The sequence below is a fragment of the Nuphar pumila genome, chromosome 2 (assembly GCF_984573655.1).
Source record: "Nuphar pumila chromosome 2, dmNupPumi1.hap1.1, whole genome shotgun sequence".
Taxonomy (NCBI): domain Eukaryota; kingdom Viridiplantae; phylum Streptophyta; class Magnoliopsida; order Nymphaeales; family Nymphaeaceae; genus Nuphar; species Nuphar pumila.
In genome coordinates this window covers 68,564,474-68,583,854 of record NC_143250.1, presented here as the reverse complement: position 1 = coordinate 68,583,854, position 19,381 = coordinate 68,564,474, and the positions used below count along the sequence as shown (strand labels likewise).

The window sequence follows — 19,381 nt, the reverse complement described above, 5'->3', positions numbered from 1 at the left end:
TCTAACCACATAAATCATATTTAGGTGACATGCAGGTATCAGCATCATATTAGCTAGAGATTTGAGGTGGTGCTATCCTGTTGACCAGGGTTTTTAGCTTAAGATCTAAGAAACTAGGTTTGGCAAGCTGAGGGGGTAAGGAACCAGATTTGAACGATTGAAAAGGCGAATTTTGGGCTTTTTTATAAGTCTTGAGATCCAAAACTCCTTTCAAACATGAATCCAGCCCAAAAATGGGGGGTCCCAGCCTTGGCACCACCCTTGGGATCCAAAACTCCTTCCAAACATGAATGAAGCCCCACAAGGGTGCTAACCTTTGTTTTCATCTTTACTAAGGTGGGTTTGGATTCATACTTAGAACAATTGAACTAGTATGGGCAACAACTCAACCTCGATCTGATTCAGATCCAAACAATATAGGTGACAACCTAGACTGGATCGGGTTTAGGTCCACTAGTAAGAACAACAAGTGGGCTAAGAATGACAACTTGGCATGAATCTGATTCAAATCCAAATAGCTCAAATGACAATTGAACTAGATCTGATACAGATCTACTCAGTATGGGCAACAACTTGGGTCTAGATCCATACTAAGGACAATAACTAAAATCCAGATCCAAATAGTCTAGGTGACAAGTGAGATTTCGATCCAAACCAAGGACAACAACTGAGGTTTGGGCTACAACTTGGATTGGATATGATTTCAAATCCAGATCCAAACAGAATAAGAACGTTGTTTTGAGCATAACATTTGATTCCAATGTCTGTTTGAGGTGATTTTAGCGTGTTTGAATGCTTATGATGTCCTCTTTGAATTTTCTTTTGAATAGCAAGTTTGAAAACATTATTTTTTACGGTTAAAAAATTCATTTGAAGTATATTCAATAGTTTTGAATACAAGACATCAATGTTTTTGAGGAAACAAACATTTGGATAAAATTTATGGAATGATTATTGGTCAAAATTTAGGTGTCTACATATACTCATCTTTGTTGTCGAATGTGCAGATCGATAACAAAAAAGTAATCACACTGATTTTAAAAGACAGTAGACCATTTTGAAGAACTTGACAACCATGAGATATTTTCAAAAGAAGCTTTTTGATAGATTACATTAAATGGTGTGCTTCTCTAGCTTTTATGATGGAAGACTTTGAAGTTGTCAAGGATGTTTACATATGCCTACTTATCCAAAAAAGTAAGATACAGTAGCTAATTTCCTAATCTATCCTACCTCTTCTAAATAAGCTGTTGCATCCAGATAATGCTTGGGGACAAGCTTAGCTGCTGGCTCAGCTCACAAAAAGCTCATTTAAACTTGTAAATTAGGCTCATCAAGCTGAACGCGAAGAATAGGTACTCAGCTCAGCTCGACTAGTATTAGCTTGTTAAATAGTAAAAAATATATTTTAGATATATATCCAGAATACATGATTGAAATATTTGGCTTGCACAAAATAGGTTTACTGTAAAATCTTATCACTTTTAGCTATGAAACATTGCATTCTTTGCACAAACAATAATGGAATCAGTTTCACTCATCTCCTATGCAATCCCTGTGTTCATACCCTCTTTGATGTTTCATTTATTCAAATTGTTCCGATCACATCAGAATCCATAGATATGATCTAAATCATTCATTTAGGGTAGATCAACATTTAAATCACCAAAATCCAACTAGTGTAGGATTTTTTGGCGATTCAAAAAATAACAGTTGACAAAACACAAAAATTTGTGATTTAAAGAATCATTTTTGTTCGCTAAAAAAAATATGATCCAATGATCGTTTCTTATTAAATCAACCATGCGGAATCCATTTATAAGGTTAGATTTTATCAAAACAACTTGCATCATAAGATTTAAAAGGGGTATGAAGATGGGGGTGACATAGAGGATGAGTGGAACCAAACTGCCTACATAATCTAACCCAGCAGAAGAAAAATCTTTTAGGATGCATTTCATTACCTCAGATCTCAGATCTTACGATTTCAAACTGGATCTGAAATTCAATATTTGATGAGAGGTGAATATGACTTCGTAAGATCTGTAGCCCAATATTCCACCTTGGGCAAGAGACTCATAAATTTTGGGGGCATTTTCTGTTCTTAGATCTCAAAATCTGAGATCTCAAGTTTGCAAGGACTGGGTTTGATGGAGCCTCATACCAAATCCAAACCTCGGATCTCAAAGGCAACCCTTATGTTTGTACACAGTTGACTTAACCACCCTTGTACCAAATCCCTAGAAAGGTGTCTCTTACCCAAAGCAAAATTAAGCTGACAATTCTCCCAAACAACCGTATCAACTACAACCAAGAAATGAATCTACCGAGTGAATTCACAACTCAAAACAATAATGTCAATTTCACTAAGCAAAGAACATGAGTAGAAAGCCTCACTTTTGACAGCCTAAAAATATCAAAAGCTCAGGTTTGGGCTCTGCGATCTAAGGATTAGAGACGCAGTATTTATAACCCAACCCCACCCTCTTTATTTCAATTTATAACCCGAAGAAACTTCACCTGGTACGAACACCTGGTCCCATTGGCTCACTCTGACATACCTACGGTTGTTGCGTCAGTGGCGTAAAACTCCCAAGACAGGACCCCCACCCAAGGGCTTATGCTGGGTGATGCTCATGGGTATAGAACCTTGACTGTCCATCTAGTGGCCAAGACCCCACACCTGTCTTTAAAATTGGGTAAGAGATACATGAATTCTCAACTAATCTCAAACACGGAGGGTAAGGTTTTGCTTGAGGGTGCGGTTTGGATCACTGTTGTCAGTATCGTTGTGAATCAACTGATTTCCATCATGTCGGCCAAAAAATTGATTCAGAAATTGGTTTCAGGCCTATTTCAATATTTTTAAAAGAGCTAAAAAAATTTATTTATTTTTATTCACACATGCCATCCGCTGGTTAAAAATTGGCCAATTCATAGTGATTTGGTTCAGAATCAAAATGGGCCAATTCTCTAAATTGCTTTGAAAATCGATTCAGCCCCGATAAGTCTGACATTGGTTTGAATGCTTCAATCTCAAACTCAGACTTGAGATCCAACCACAATCAAATGCATCATCAGTGTTTTTTTTTTGTTTTTTACCTCTGTTCTTGGCATGAGCCCCACACCAAATTCAAAGATCTAAGGTCCAATGAAACACACTGTTACAATAACACCACCACCATGCATCATCTTAGACTACATTGTATAGGGATGACAGTGGATCAGGGAAAAATGGGATCCATCCAAATCCACCCCGTTCGAGACAGACATGAAGGACATGAAATGGAAAATGGACCGTGGATGGAGGTGAAAATCAAAACCCATGCGAGAATGGAATCACTTTGGGCGCTGATCTGCCCCAACCCCGATCCTCATTAATGAAATTACTAATATGCCCTTATTATATTACACAGTGACATTTAAATCTTATATATATATTATTTATTTCTAACCCTAAGTTCCTACTTCCTAACCCTAAAAATGAATTCTCTTTCTCTCATCTTTTCTTCATCTCTGTCCCCTACCGGCTCTAAAAACAAGCCATTTAAATCTTGTACCGGGAACCCACCCCATCTTGGGGGAAATGGAGGACATGAAACGGAGGTGAAAATCAAAACCCACCATGAAGACCAGGGATAGAGGGCAAAATTTTGAGACAGGGCAGGTGAAGAGCTTGTCCCCCGCACCCGCCCCGGTCCACTGCCATACCTAACATTGGGATAGAAGAGACATGAAGGTAAGGTTTTATAAGGCTGTGCTTGAAGTGTGTCTTTACCAATATGCTTGGAGAGTGATATTTGTGGCTTGTAGTTCAACAACCTATAGTCATACATGTCTTTCCTAGGGAGGCAGGATTCTATATAATTGGGGAACACCGTAAGTCCGTAATTATATAAGCTCACTGATACGAATCATGACAAAATTAACATCTTTAACTGATGTTAAATGCCTCGAGCTGTTTAATCATTCTGTTCACCAAATAAATGGAGGGACACGAGTCAGTAGAAACAAGTACAGACCTATTCTTCAAACAATAAAGCTAAGTGATAGCGTCTAGCCATCGGAAAGCAGCCATTTGATGGAAAATGGATCCAGATGGAAGATGTTGCAACTATAGCATGCATGTTCAACTGACATGTTGCAGAGAAAAAATTCCACAAGCATTAAGGAATAGCTGAGTAGAGTATAGTTTTAAAACAAGATAGCAGATACTCCATATTTTCCCCAAGGAGTTCAGAAAGATTTTCACATAGTGACAAAACATTTAGAAAGCAAATATCGGGAACCAAAATCCCGTGAGAGACTGAACATTTTTATGTCTCATATTTTTTGGCAAAACATCAGCAAAAATTTGATTTTAAAAATAAAAAACTAATTTTCAAAAAAGAAAGAATAAAATGAATTTTAAAAAAATAAATATTCAACTTCTCACAATATTTATGGTTTTATTGGCTATGCAATTTCTTGTGTTTTTTGGGATTTTTTTCAAACCACTCGCTATGGTTTTTTAATAGTTTATCAGTAGACTAAGCCATCAATCAGCATTATAAAAGCAAGAAAGGTGATAAAAACAAATAACTAAAAAGTATAAAGCCGGTCACTAGATCCAATCAACGTACGCCCCCTCAAGATCAAATAGTATGATTGTGAAGACCACCCATATAAAATGATGAAAAGAAATTTGAGAGAGGATCAGGTCAGGGGGGGTAACCAACGGCATCCAAAAACCATATTGCTCATATTCCAGATGGGCCCCACAATTTTTCTTATAGCAATTCAAGTTGTAGATGCCACTCGAGATGAACGAAATCTTGAACATCTTGAATGGAAAAAGCTCAAAATGAAAGCAAAACCCATAATGGTTGGACACCGTCCACTGCATAGATGAAGGGCATCCAATGCACCCCTGACTGTAACTTCAGCTTGGACCACACTGGCAAAGAGAATGGACCAAGTCTCTCTCTCTCTCTCTCATGCACACTCACGCTTACATGAAGGTACATTTTGGACTATGCAGAGCAGAATGACATGAAGTCCCAGAAGTTGGTATAGTTGGATAGTTTTTGTGCACGTGAATGTGAAGTCCAGACTCGGACCTTAGAGCAACATCATAAATCAGCAGCCCTTTATTAGGTTCAGTTCTCATAATTTGCAATCAGGTCCTTCTGCACGTTTGTAAACAGAAAGCAGAATAAACTTTAAAAAAAAAATGAAACTTGCTGAAATCAAAGTCTGGAACCGCCAAAGAAACAGAAAACAAAAGGCAAAACAGCTGACACCACTGATGGGGCACCAGCACCAATTCAGGAGACATTATAAATGAAAAATTAGGATATCATCGGTGGTTTTAGACTTACAAGCAAGATCGCAGGCAAAAACTCATGGCTCTCCTCCGAGCTCCACCCGCAGATTGTCATATGGATAAACCTTTGGTGTCTGCAGGTAGAAAAATTACATCAGCACCTCAATTACCAATTATCTGGCTCCCATTAAAGCATAGTTGGCAAACCGGGCAAGTCAACTCGTGAATCGCCCGAGTCGACCTGGATAGGACTCCAACTGGGTCACCGATTCAAGACCAACGATCCACATGCTTCTTATGTGTTTTTTGTCATGCATTTTGTGGTTTTAATGCATAATACCCATAAAAGAATACTTGTTATAAAGAATTATATGTTTTTAAATCATAAATATTAACAATTATGTATAGTTGAATACTCATATAACTTAGTCATTGATGTCGTGCTAAATTTAGTATGGATTTTTATTTTTTCCATATCTTAACACTAGAAAATGCATAGTCCTAACTCATCCCAGTTACCGAGTCAGCCCGCTGACTCGCAAGTCAAGGGTTGGGTGATCCGAATCCGAGTCACAAGTTTGCCAAATATGGATTAAAGAGACTGCTTTCCATATACTTTTCAGTGGAATTCAAATTTCACAAACATTTCACAAATTTCAGGTTTTGCTGTCCCAAGAGGGAGAAGACCCTGTGTGTGTGTGTGTGATGCAAAAGGGTAGGATTTTGTTCAGATGTAGGCATTATTGAAATTCTACATAATGAAATCTGGCATAATCAGATTCAGATGAATCCAGATCTGATAAGCTATATAACCTAATCTGATATAATTTTTACATGTATTGTGAATTGGATTCAGATTCGGACTTAAATTCAGATTCAGATCTAAACTCTAAAACCGAATCCAAATCCCATTACCAATCGGACATGATATACCCTACAGAAACAAACTAAATGGATTAGGCTTCAGCCGGATATCTGGCCCAAATCTGAATCATTGGCATTCATATATATTCATGTAGGGAATATTATTTTAGGGTGCAAATCTGCTCCACAAATCCACTCGGGAGCAAATACTTATTAGGTAATTAGTGTAAAAAACCAGTTTGGTCACTTATAGAAGAGGATAAGCTGCAAGCCTGCAAACTGGCTTATATCTTATATTTTCATACCCAAAGATTAGCATGTTTTTCACCCCCATCATCCCACACGCACACAGATACTTGCGAAGAAAGAGCTAAACTCGCTAATTGAACCATCACTTTGTATGTGAATAACAGAACATTCACGATGAACAATTTGGCCAATCCAAACATATGAAAACTGTTAAAGTATATGGATGTTATATATATGTGACTTTTGTAATGTCCACTAGGGGCGAATTCATCTTTTCACTCGTAAATACGCATGTTCATTAAGAACTTACCTTTTGTATTTTTATTATTTTTATTTTTATCTTTTTTTTATTTTCTTTCCCAGCCCCTTTTGCTCCCTCTTGTTGTCTATATAGGGGTCTGGCCCCACTATAAAGTAAGTATTTTGAGAGCATCTTTCACTAGAAAGTTCATTTATATTTTGAAGTGCTCTCTCTCATATTTGTGTGTTTGTCACTTGCCACTTTTTGGCCTATTATATTTTGTCCATTAGTGGTCTTTTACTTGTATGCTTGTGCATCTCTTATAGTCATTTTTGACATTGTTCTTTGCCTAGTGTTTCATTACATGGTATCAGAGCCACTAGGTATTTGAAGCACTATTGTGGTTACACTTTCTCTTCGATTTGAGTGTTTTTGAGATTTCTACCTTTATTCTTCAATTTCTCCTCAATGGCCGACAAGGATGCAAAGATTGACCTCTTCTTCAAATTAAATGAGACCAATTATAGAATGTGGGTGGCCGCTATGAAAAACAACCTCAAAGGTACGAGACTTTGGGGCTATGAATGTAAAACCATTCCGAAACTACAATTGAAGCTCACCAAAAAGAAGGGGAATGAAGAAAAATCCTTGAGTGATGAAGAAAAGTTTAAAGCTATTCAAGAATATCAATCTAAAGTTGAAGATTGAGAAAGTGAGCATGCCAAAATATTGGCTTTGGCATGGTTCATGAATAACATGAAACTCAAGATTTGTGCTAATTTAGTCAAATTCAAAAAAAGCAAATAAAGCTCAGTTCTTCATGAAAGAAATGTACACTCAAAAGGACCTTGTTACACACTTTCTTTTACAAGAAAAGATAAGAGGAACCAAGCAAGGTGATATGAGTATTACATACTATTATAGTACTCTATACCCTTTATGGGATGAACTTACTCTCCTCGAATCACAATGAGAAGGAAGCGCTACTGCCATGAGGCAAGAGCAAATGGAGAGAGTGAGAGATTTTTTCAATTTATTCATGGGCTTTGTCCCGAATTTGAACAATTAAGAGGATTCCTTCTTCATAGGGCATCTACTCCTCTTAGTGAAATCCTTGACAGACTTATGCCAAGAAGAAACTTGCTTGGCTCTTAAAAAGGACTTTGATGAAGTCCATGCGATATCAACAACATGAGGAGATACAAACCTCCTCATTTTTTGAAAAAATAACAAAGGTGGAGGAAGAAAAATTATTTGTCACCATTGTAATGCACCAGGTCATCTTAGACCGGATTGTCCTAAGCTTAAAAGGAATGTGGCTTCCGTTGGATATAGTCCAAGCAATTCGAGCGAAGAATCAAAGAGAGATGGAGACATAAAAGACTATATTGCTCAACTTATGGAAACTCTCTAACAATTCATGAAAATCAACTCTTCCACACCTTCTACCTCTGATGCCGCGATATCATCAACTCCCGATACATCCTCTTGGATCATTGATTTGGGTGTCTCCTTTCATATGACACTAAATGCATCTTTTTTATCCAAACCAAGTCTTAATTCTTTTAAGTTATTTGTTTCCACGACCGATGGAACATCATTAGATGTTAAAAGAATAGGAAATCTTAAAAAAACTTTTAGTCAAAGCAAAAAATTTTATGTTCTAAAAATTAGGATTATTCCAAAACTTAACTTAAATCTATTTTTCGTTTCTCAAATTACCGACTTTGGATGTAGTGTATTTTTTTTCACCAACAAATTGCTATGTGCAGGATCTCCAATCCGAAAAGTGGATTAGGCAAAGCCATAAAAGAAGAGACCTATATTACATGAATTTTTTGTCTTTGCCATCCAAATCATTTTGTAATCACGTCCAAACTAAAGATATTGTTACTTTGCACAAAAGGTTTGGTCACCTTAGTATTTCTAAGTTGTATCTCTTTCTATTTTTGAAAAACAATTGTAATGAAAAAAAAATTACATGTAATGATTGCATTCTTGTAAAGATGCACTCTCTTCCTTATTAACATAGTAATTTTATGTCCAAATGACCATTTGAGTTAGTGCATTCGGATGTATAAGTACCGGCACCCATTATGTCTAAGGGAAAGTATTCATACTATGTTGTCTTCATTGATGATTTTACTAGATACACATAGGTTTATTTTATTAAAAACAAATCCAATATTTTCTCTACGTTTAAAGAATTTCATATCCTTACTCAGAATCAATTTCAAAATAACATAGTTATTTTTAGATCTGATTCTAGAGGTGAATACATGTCAAATGAATTTCAAAACTATCTTAAACAAAATAGCATTATTCATTAAAGATTTTGTCCCAAAACTCCCCAACAAAATGGTTTTGCTGAAAGAAAACATAAGCATTTTATTGAAACAACAAGAACTCTCCTTGTCTCTAAAAATGTTCCACAGAACTTTTGGGTCGAAGCCGCTCTTTCTGCAACTTATCTTATAAATCGGATGCCTTCCTCATCCTTAAAAAATGTCTCTCCTTTTGAAAATTTATTTAAAATATCTCTGAATTTTAAAAGATTAAGAATTTTTTATTGTAAATGTTTTGTTCTTTTCCAAGGACAAGATAAACTTTCACTACAAACCCTTGAATGCAATTTTATTGGCTATGGTGAAAATAAAAAAGAGTATAGGCGTTATGACATCAAAAGTAACAAACTCTATGTTTCAAGAAATGTGACCTTTCTTGAAGAACAAAATGGATTTGAATATCAAAAATCTAATGAAGAAATTGACTATTCTTTCCTCTTTGACTTATTGCCTAGAAATAAGTCTAAAGATGTTAATGATACTATTTATGATAATATTTGTGATGACAATTCTCATCAAAATGATGCTTTGTTACATCAAAATGATGATTCTCACAATGAGAATCCCAATGATATACATCTATATACTCGGCGAGAGGGCAATGAACATCAAAATGCTTTCGATATATACTATCAAGATGTTTCTTTAGAAAATGAAATTAAAGAATCCCTACCTAGACGATCTTTTAGGAATAGTAGACCTCCTCAAAAATTTGTGTCATATGATTCCTTTTCTCCAAATTATAGGACTTGTCTCATGATAATTCATTCCTATCATAAGCCCTCCGATTTTAAAGAAGCTAAGCAAAATCCACATTGGATTGATGCTATGACACTTGAGTTAAAAGCACTCAACAAAGCTAACACTTGGACAATTGTAGGTCTTCCTTTAGGAAAAAAGGTTATTGGATGTCAATGGTTTATAAAGTCAAAACCAAGAGTGATGAGACATTAGAAAGATACAAAGTTAGGTTAGTTGCTAAAGGGTATACACAAGAATATGAAATTGATTATGAAGAAACATTTGCCCCAGTTGCTAGGATGACTAGTGTAAAGACTTTAATAGCCTTAGCATCTATTAAACAATGGTCTATTTATCAATTAGATGTTAAAAATATCTTTTTAAATGAAAATCTTTGTGAAGAAATCTATATGGATTCTCTATCAGGTTTTGAGATTGAAAAAGGAAAAATTCTTAAATTAAATAAAGCTCACTATGGTCTTAAACAAGCTCCAAAAGTTTGGTATAATCGTTTTAGTAAAGTTGTTCTTGATAATGGTTTTACCTCTTGTTATACTGACACTGCTCTATTTGTAAAGCATGCAGGTGATCACATAACTATTTTATTGTTATATGTTGATGACATGATCATCACCGAGAATGATAAAAAAGGCATTGAGCTTATTAAAAATATTCTTAAAAACCATTTTGATATGTCTGACCATGGATTTCTAAGGTATTTTTTAAGAATTGAAGTTGCTTGTTTTCCTCGAGGATATATTTTGTCTAAAATGAAACTTGCATCAGATATCATTATTAAGTCTGGCTTAACTGACAAAAAGAAAGTAGAGACTTCAAAAGTAATCAACGCTAAGATGAAGTCAATGATGGAACTCCTTTAGAAGATCTCACTCCTTATCGCCAACTGATTGGATCTCTAATATATTTATCTATTACCAGGCCAAATATTGCTCATGTTGTTCACAATGCAAGTCAAATTCAAAATACTCCTACTACTATTCGCATGGTTGTCATCATGAGAATTATCATATATTTGAAAAAAAAACCATTACCAAAAGGCTATCATTATCATATTCATCTCCTAATTTAATTGCTTATACTGATTCTGATTGGGGTGGTAACCCTAATTATCGTATTTCTACAACAAGTTAATGCATTTTTCTTGGAGAATCATTAATCGCTTGGAGGTTTAAGAAACAACAGAAGGTGTCTCTATCATCTACAGAGGTTGAGTATAGGGTGATGGCCACAACTACCATTGAACTTGTCTGGTTGAGAAATCTACTAAAAAATATGAGAGTCATTATCTCTAATTCCTCAAAGTTGTGTTGCAACAATAAGAGTGTCATCTACATTGCTAGCAATCACACCTTGAACGAACAAAGCACATCAAGATGTATTGTCATTATGTTCGAGATGAATTTTTTTGGGGCACCATTCAACTAGCATATGTTACGTCAGAGTATTTGCTAGCAGATTTCTTCACCAAAGCCTTGCCATCTCCTCGATTCTACTTTCTCCTAAGCTATGTCACACGAACTCGGCTAAGGAGGTGCCGCACCCGAGTCGACACGCCCCGACACGGGTGCGGACTCGGGTGCGGCTTCAGACTCGGCCCGGACTCGGTCAACGCCGAGTCGGACTCGGTCAACGAGTCCAGGCCGAGTCCGTCCACATTTTGGACTCGGTCAACTTTGACCGAGTCCAAAAATGTCTCTAAAAAACCAATTTTTTATATTTTTTATTTAAAAATATATATAAAAAAAGGCACAGTGAAGACTGTGACTGTGCTGCGTGACTGTGACTGTGCACAGTCTGTGCAGTGTGCACAGTGCACAGTCTGTGCCTGTGCACAGTGCACAGTTCACAGTGCTGTGCACAGTGCTGTGCACAGTCACAGTCTGTGACTGTGCACAGACACACAGACTGTGCTGTCAGCTGTGGCATTTTAAAAATAAAATAAAATTATATATATATATATATATTTTTTTTTTTTTTTGCCGAGTCCCCGTGTCCAAAAATTTTAAAATTGTGCCGCACCCGTGTCGCACCCGCACCCGCACCCATGTGACATAGCTCCTAAGCAAACTCTAGGTGATCTCACCATCAGTTTGAAGGGAGGTGTTAAAGTATATGGATGTCATATATATATATATATATATATATATATATATATATATATATATATATGTGTGACTTTTATAATGTCCACTAGGGGCAAATTCAGCTTTTCACTTATAAATACGCATGTTCATTAAGAACTTACCTTTTGTATTTTTATTTTTATTTTTATCTTTTTTTATTTTATTTTCTTTATGTTGGAATAAGGGCCCACATAGAGTCGTTAGGGACCCTCTCCAACAGTCACAAATGTGACCATTGGAGTTGTGACCGTTGGAGGGGCTCCCAACGACTCTATGGGAGCCCCTTTTGCTCCCTCTCGTTGTATATATAGGGGCTCTTGTCCCACTATAAAGGCTTTTGAGAGCCTTTTTCAATAGAAAGTTCATTTATATTTTGAAGTGCTCTCTCTCTCTCTCTCATATTTGTGTGTTTGTCACTTGCCACTTTTGGGCCTATTGTATTTTGCCCATTAAAGGTCTTTTACTTGTATGCTTGTGCATCTCTTATAGTCATTTTTGACATTGTTCTATGCCTAGTGTTTCATTACAAAAACATAATCACCGGATATGCTATTAGAAAAGTTAGGAAGTTGATCAATATCCTGCTTAAAATCATCAAGCTTCCACTGATGTGATACAGATCCATTTCAGATAGTGAAGGCTCAGAACTACGGCCATTTACAATGAAAGATAACCAAGTTATTGCGCGACTTAAATCTGGTGTAACATGACTCCAAAGTCCCCCTGTCATTTCATAATTTAAACTTTCTAGCAAGAATATTTTAAAAGAATACTAGCATAAGAGGTTCGGTGGAAACAATATAAACACTAAGCTGTTTGTACATGTATTTGTCCCATGAACAAGCAGGCATGCATTATTGGTGACCATTTTCTACATTTAATACAAGAAATGTAAATTGAGGACAATCAAACCATTCCACATGCACAAAACATATGATGCAACAGCAACTAGGTGATAAAGAAAATTCAGCTTACAAAGGGCACTTTAGAAGCCTTGTCATTCCAGACAGCTAGCAGTGCAACACCTGCAAAAAAGCCCAACCCTCCGCACATCCAGGCTAAAGCCTCGTACTGAAAATGATAACAATAAAATTCAGAAAACGTCAAGTTACAAAAAACAAACAGATCTTATTTACAATTGCAAACACCCAAAATAAAAGGGAATGCAGAAAATTTTGAGAAGGTTGCAATGTTTCAGCATAACATCTGACACTTGTTTTGTTACATACTCCAACAATGAGTCAAAAGGGCTGAAATGTTTCCAAAAGGTTGCAATAAATGATGTGTGTTTTTCTTTAAGTAGGCCATAAATGAGTTAAACCAAGTACCTTACCTTCCCAACAATGGGGCCAATACTATCCACGCAGGGTTCTGGATACGGGGTTCCGTTGTCCCAGGTTAGCTCATCATTTACAGGAAGCTGAAAGAAAAAGAAACTTAGGAAAAGGAAAAGCAAAACAAGTTGCACAGAAACAGAAATACTCATCATCCACACACGCACAAGAGAGAGAGAGAGGTCATATTTTATTCATATAGATCACACATACAGGCTTGTCAGGAACTATGTGTTTCCCAACAGACAGACCCATGCCAGATCGAAAGCGTAGAGAAGATGAGGATAATGACCGTCCAACCACACCACTACCACCCATGACATGTCTTGCAACATTGCACAGTTTCCCAGCCATTCTTGGAAAGGTTTTCTCTGCACATAACACCGGATAAACTAGCAATAAGCTTGATGCACTTGCACTTGCACTTTTCACTTAACTAAGGCAAATTATAGTTATAAAAGTACTCATAAATAGAAAAGGGCAGACACATGTATTGCAACCCCATCAACTTTACATGTCCATTTAAAAACTGTCTGCCCTAACATCAGCTGCAGTTGCTATAAAAATTAAAATCTCGATAGCAATATTAATAAACCATGTGATCAAATCTGGGATATCTGTGGATAACAAAGAGAGAGAAAACAAGGCTATGCAAAAAGAACATTTATATATCAGAAAACATATAATTGCAGGTATATTAGTAGAAATAACATAAACACTATATGACAGTAAGTGTTCCAACACAATAAAAAAAGCCTGCTAGTTTACTCCTGCTATCTTATTCAGATCTCACAAAGTACTTTGAGATCAACTTAACATTTTATTAGAAGAAAATCAAAGCAAAAGAACTTCAACTTAGTTTACTGGAAACAAAATCAGGCAGAAAATCTTTCTAATAAAGGATCCCTGAGCAACTGAAATGAGTTTGTTAAAGACAAATTATACAAATAATTATTCACTTATGTCACAGGGACACTCCAATTTACTCTCATATCATGTCATCTTATATACTATTCTTAATGGAAAATTACACAGAATGGTTTGTCCCATGCCCTTTTTTACGTGTCCTTGTGACAGGCTGACAGCTATTCAAAGATCCACAAATTTCTTAAATTCATGTAATGCAATTCATGAAATGTGCATTATAAGAAGTTGTTTGGGTGAATAAGATAGCAGGAGTGGGGAGTGGAACTATTTTAACTGAGAGATCTCTGGTTCAAATCCCACTGGGGCGCAACCCCCAACCTGAACACCAAAAAAGAGAAACAAAAAATAGTTCTTTAGGGGGGGGTATTGGGAAAATAAAACTTAATCGAATACTCGATTAGATCGTGCTTGAGTCCCTCAGACCTGATATCCAAGGATCTGATCCCTGAGATTCATGTATTAGAGATACATTGATCTCTGGCCCAACTGAAATTCAGCATTTGACTACCTTGGATATTACCATGGGCCCCATGACACATCAGATGATCCAAGGTAATCAAACACACCATTAAGGACAGCATTGCCTGAAAATGAAAAAGCATATTTATCATAACTTACGATTCAGAGCCCTATTAGGATCTACAGTAGATATAGCAAGAAGCAGTCCTTTAATGCATAAATGAACTTCAAAGTATCAAATCCAACTTTGAAGTAAAGCCAACGAGACCTCAAAAAAACAAAAGTACAAGAAAACATCAATAATGAGGCCATGATTGTACCCCCAAGTAAAGGGAAATCTCATGGAACCAGATAAGAACTAAATCAGTTCAAACAACAACCAATAGATTACCTTCCTCTGGAAAATAAATGCACATAAAAATTCAAACTTAACTCACTATGTAACCAGAAAAAGGTCAAATTAACAAATACTTTTTTTTGGATACCCTGCTCCATGAAAAAGAAATCACAATATAAATAAAAACAAAGGTACGCCCATTGTACAAATGCCATAAACACTGGGATACGAAGTTGAGACATGGAGAAATGTTGAATGGATTACACTGTCGTGTCAGTGAGAAGCAAATGGACAAGAGCAAAGCACAGCAGTGCATGATGATGACTAGAACTCCAATCAAAAGTACACCTGTAGAATCATTAAAGGTTCAATTCTGAATAATAAACATATGGAATACGTACCATTTTTTAAAGTCTCTTCTAGGGTTTGTATGGACGATACAAATCCAGATATTCAATTCTCCGGCTTCCATTTTTAAGTTTCTCAAAACATAGGTATCTAGGTTTTTTGGTTGTCCTCCTTAGCTTGAAGCCCACAGAGCTTCTTCTGCTTCAGCTAATTTGAATCAAAACTTCAAGAATCAAACTCTAACTTCCAGTTGCAAAATAGGGATGACAGAGGAAAACTAGCCCTCATCTTAAGCACAAGTCTTTACTTGAGACCAGCTTAGGCTTGTGTACAAATCTTCTGATTTAGACAAGGCCTCATTCAAAGTGGGGTTTTATGCCCATTTTTAGGATCACTTGTCATCATCAAAGTGCTTCTATTTCAAAACCGATCTCATTCTGGGTGTCCATTTCAATTGTATGTGCAAAACAGACTTCTCGCAAGAACTAAATACGAAACGAGCAAAACGAAAGAGAAGAAACAGAGGCAAGCGCTCCAATCATCATAATGAAGAAATTCAATGCAACAAGTGGAACCAATTTTCACTGAAGCGTGGGGGATAAGAAACCCAAAACGCAAGCACCAAATCAGGATCCCTTACCGAAAAAACACGATAATAATATGGTTTTAGAATCAAATCTTTACATCGCTAAACCTAAGAACACTTCAATTCAACATCCTGCAAAATGCCCATTACGACCCAATAAAACCGATCAAGAACATGATTGGATTTTTGCACACCATCGTACTCAAAAGACTCACAGAATAAAACTCAAACTTCGTAGACACCAATCAAACATCCGTATTCATAGAACACCAAAAAAGGATAAACAAGGAAGCCAACTCTCATTGTGGAAGTTTGCAACCCTAACGTGAGCCCTACCCCTCAATCAAACCCTAAGATCTTCATAGTAGAAGGATAATGATTCAGAAAATTCCGCACAGAGAGAGAGAGAGAGAGTAACGTGGATTACCGCCTTCTGTGTGTCTCCCCTCGGATCTTCCTCCTCGCCCTCGTCTTCTCCGGAGGCCCGACTCAGGCAGGGAACAACGCTACATAACCAAGAGAAATTTACAAAAAAGGACCCAAACTTATCAGATATTTATATAAACGCATAATGTCTTGGTTATTACATTATACTCATGGCTATTATAAGTTATGTTTCAAAGGCACGCTTGGCCCCCATGTAATTGGAATAAGGCTTCATGATGATGATTCAGTCAGTATTAGCAAAATAAAGTGACTGAAGTCTCCTCATTTTTTAATTTTTTGTTGAGAAAGAAATGTCCTTATTGTGGATTTGTTTAACAAAAGATGATAAGGAAACTTAACATGAGTAGTTCAAAAGAAAAAAAAAGATAAAAACGACAATTCATATCTCAGGCAGGTATTTGAAGTGTCACGGGTTGGGAAGCGAAGGCCCTCGTGACGTAGCTTTGGGCAATCACACACACCGAAGGCAGGCCTTTTAAGCGCACAAGCAACGCACAACACACGCGCACGAGCGGAAGCAAGAGTACGCATATGCACAAGCACAAAGAGAGAGAGATGCAAAAAGCTTCTTTATAGATACTTGAAAGCAAAGTACATCAAGAGGGAAAGAGAGGGTCCAAATACACGGGGTTCTTAGGCCGTAAGGCCTTGTGGGGCACTCTAGAGTGCCAAAGAGGTATATACATCAGAGCAAAAAGGTGAAAAACATGGCGGTCCGGAACACGCTCCCCCGCCTAAGTTGGCGCCGTCCTCGACGCCAATTGTTCATGGTAGCCTTCTACAAGCTGTTGATGCTGAAACATGTTGTTGGCTTTCTCCCAGGTGGCTTCACATTATGGCAATCCTTTCCACTGCACTAAGTACTTTTTGACTTCCCCTAGATAGTTGTTGGAATGGTTGATGATGATATCCGGATCTCTGCCTGGTACACTAATTGTTGAAGGAGCTCGCTGCAGGATCGGAGCACGTTAAGGCATGCTCCGTTGAGGATCTCCTTCATCTTTATGGAATGGCTTCAGGTTACATATATGGAATACCGGGTGCACTTGAAAGTTTGCTGGCAAGTCCAGCCGGTACGCCAAGTTTTCCACACGTTTGATAATGGTGAAGGGGCCATCATACTTGCGAATAAGGCCTCGGTAGTGGCTTCGAAAGATAGTTGTGCGGTCAGGAAAGAGCTTGGCCAACACTTTGTCTCCAACTCGAAATTCTGCTGGGCAACGCTTCTCATCTGCCCATTTCTTCATGCGCTTGGTTGCCTTGTTTAGATATGCCTTCGCCAATTCTGTCTGATCTTGCCAGTTCCTGAAAAACTGGTATGCATAAGGTGTTTTTCCACGTCCTCGCGAAGCAAGGGAGTGCGGAGTCTGCGGCTGTTGTCCAGTTGCGACTTTAAATGGACTATGGCCGGATGACTCGCTCTTTTGAAGGTTGTAGCAGAATTGAGCCGCATTAAGTAAATCAACCCAATCCCTTTGGTTGGCACTGACAAAGTGCCGCAGGTATTCCTCCAGCATGCCGTTTATTCTCTCTGTCTGTCCGTCGGTTTGGGGGTGGAAACTTGTGCTGAAATGCAAGTTCGTCCCCATTAAGCGAAACACTTCTCGCCAAAACTTGCCAGTGAAGCGTGCATCACAATCACTGACGATGCTCTCTGGAATTCCCCAATGCTTAATTATGTTTCGCACGAATAACTTTGCAGTATCAACGGCTAAGCAGGTGGCAGGAGCAGGCACGAAGATAGCATACTTCGAGAACCTATCTACAACCACATAAATCGAACTGCAACCTTGTGCTTTCGGCAAGCTTACAATGAAGTCCATGGTTATGCACTCCCACGGGCGACTAGGCACAGGTAGGGGATCCAGTAGTCCACTGGGTCTCTGATTGATGGGCTTGTCTTGTTGGCAAATCAAGCAAGTCCGCACATAGGCATCTACGTCATCGCGCATCTGCGGCCAGTAGAATGCACGTTCCAACAATGCCAAGGTTCTCTGTTGTCTTGGGTGACCCGCCCAAGTAATATTATGGCACTTGTGCATCAAGCGCCTCCTCAAGGTATCTTGTCGCGAAATATATAGACGATCGCCCGCAGCGCAGAGCAAACCATCCTCTAGCTAGAATCTCCGTGTCTTTCCTTCCTTCACCAATGCAATCAATTGTTGAGCCATCGGGTCACTTTTCGAAGCTTCTCGCACTTGTTCAAGAAGATCGCTCGTCGGTTGGCTCACACTGCCCTCCAAAGCGAGCAAAGTTGCAAGTTCCGCCTTTCGACTCAAGGCGTCGGCCACAACATTGGTCCTGCCTGGCTTATACTCGAGGACCATATCGAATTCTGCCAAGAAATCCTACCAACGTGCTTGCCTTGGACTCAGCTTCTTCTGAGTTTGAAAGTAGCTTGTCGCAATATTGTCAGTGCGCACAACAAATTGTGATCCCAAGAGATAGTGTCTCCATGTGCGGAGACAATGCACGACCGCCAATATCACGCGCTCGTGCACCGTGTATCGACATTCAGCGTCGTTCAACTTCTTGCTTTCAAATGCGATGGGATGTCCTTCTTGGAGCAACACCCCACCAATAGCAAAGTCAGACGCATCAGTCTGCACTTCAAAGGGTTGCCGACAGTCAGGCAACTTCAGCACTGACTCCTCTGTCAATGCATGTTTTAACCCATCAAAAGCCTTCTGGCAGGCATCAAACCATAGCCATGGTCTGTCTTTCTTCAACAGATCTGTGAGCGCAGCCGCAATCTGCAAGTATCCCTTGATGAAGCGTCGGTAATAATTTGCAAGCCCCAAGAAAGAGCGCAACTCAGGAACCTTAGAGGGCGGCTCCCATGCTTGAATAGCTTCAATCTTCTTGTGGTCCATTTTGAGAGTGCCTCCTCCAACAATATGCCCCAGAAAATGGACTTCCTTCTGGTCGAATAGGCACTTCTCTCGCTTGACATACAATTCGTGGTTCTTCAAAGTCTAAAACACAATCTGAAGGTGCTGAACAAGCTGCTCCATCGAGTCGCTATACACCACTATGTCATTCAAATACACGACG

General features: G+C 38.1%; 1 protein-coding gene across 1 annotated transcript; it reads right to left on the bottom strand.

Moving 5' to 3' along the window:
• Positions 1-4,722: 4,722 nt before the first annotated feature.
• On the bottom strand, positions 4,723-16,397 carry LOC149845677 (NADH dehydrogenase [ubiquinone] 1 beta subcomplex subunit 8, mitochondrial-like). Its single transcript, XM_089995905.1, has 6 exons — positions 16,308-16,397; positions 13,437-13,594; positions 13,223-13,309; positions 12,865-12,960; positions 5,361-5,439; positions 4,723-5,168 (listed from the first exon to the last, which is right to left on the bottom strand). The coding sequence occupies exons 2-5, from the start codon at positions 13,575-13,577 to the stop codon at positions 5,383-5,385; spliced, it is 381 nt and encodes a 126-aa protein (XP_089852031.1). The 5' UTR covers positions 13,578-13,594; positions 16,308-16,397; the 3' UTR covers positions 4,723-5,168; positions 5,361-5,382.
• Between the last annotated feature and the right edge of the window lie 2,984 nt (positions 16,398-19,381).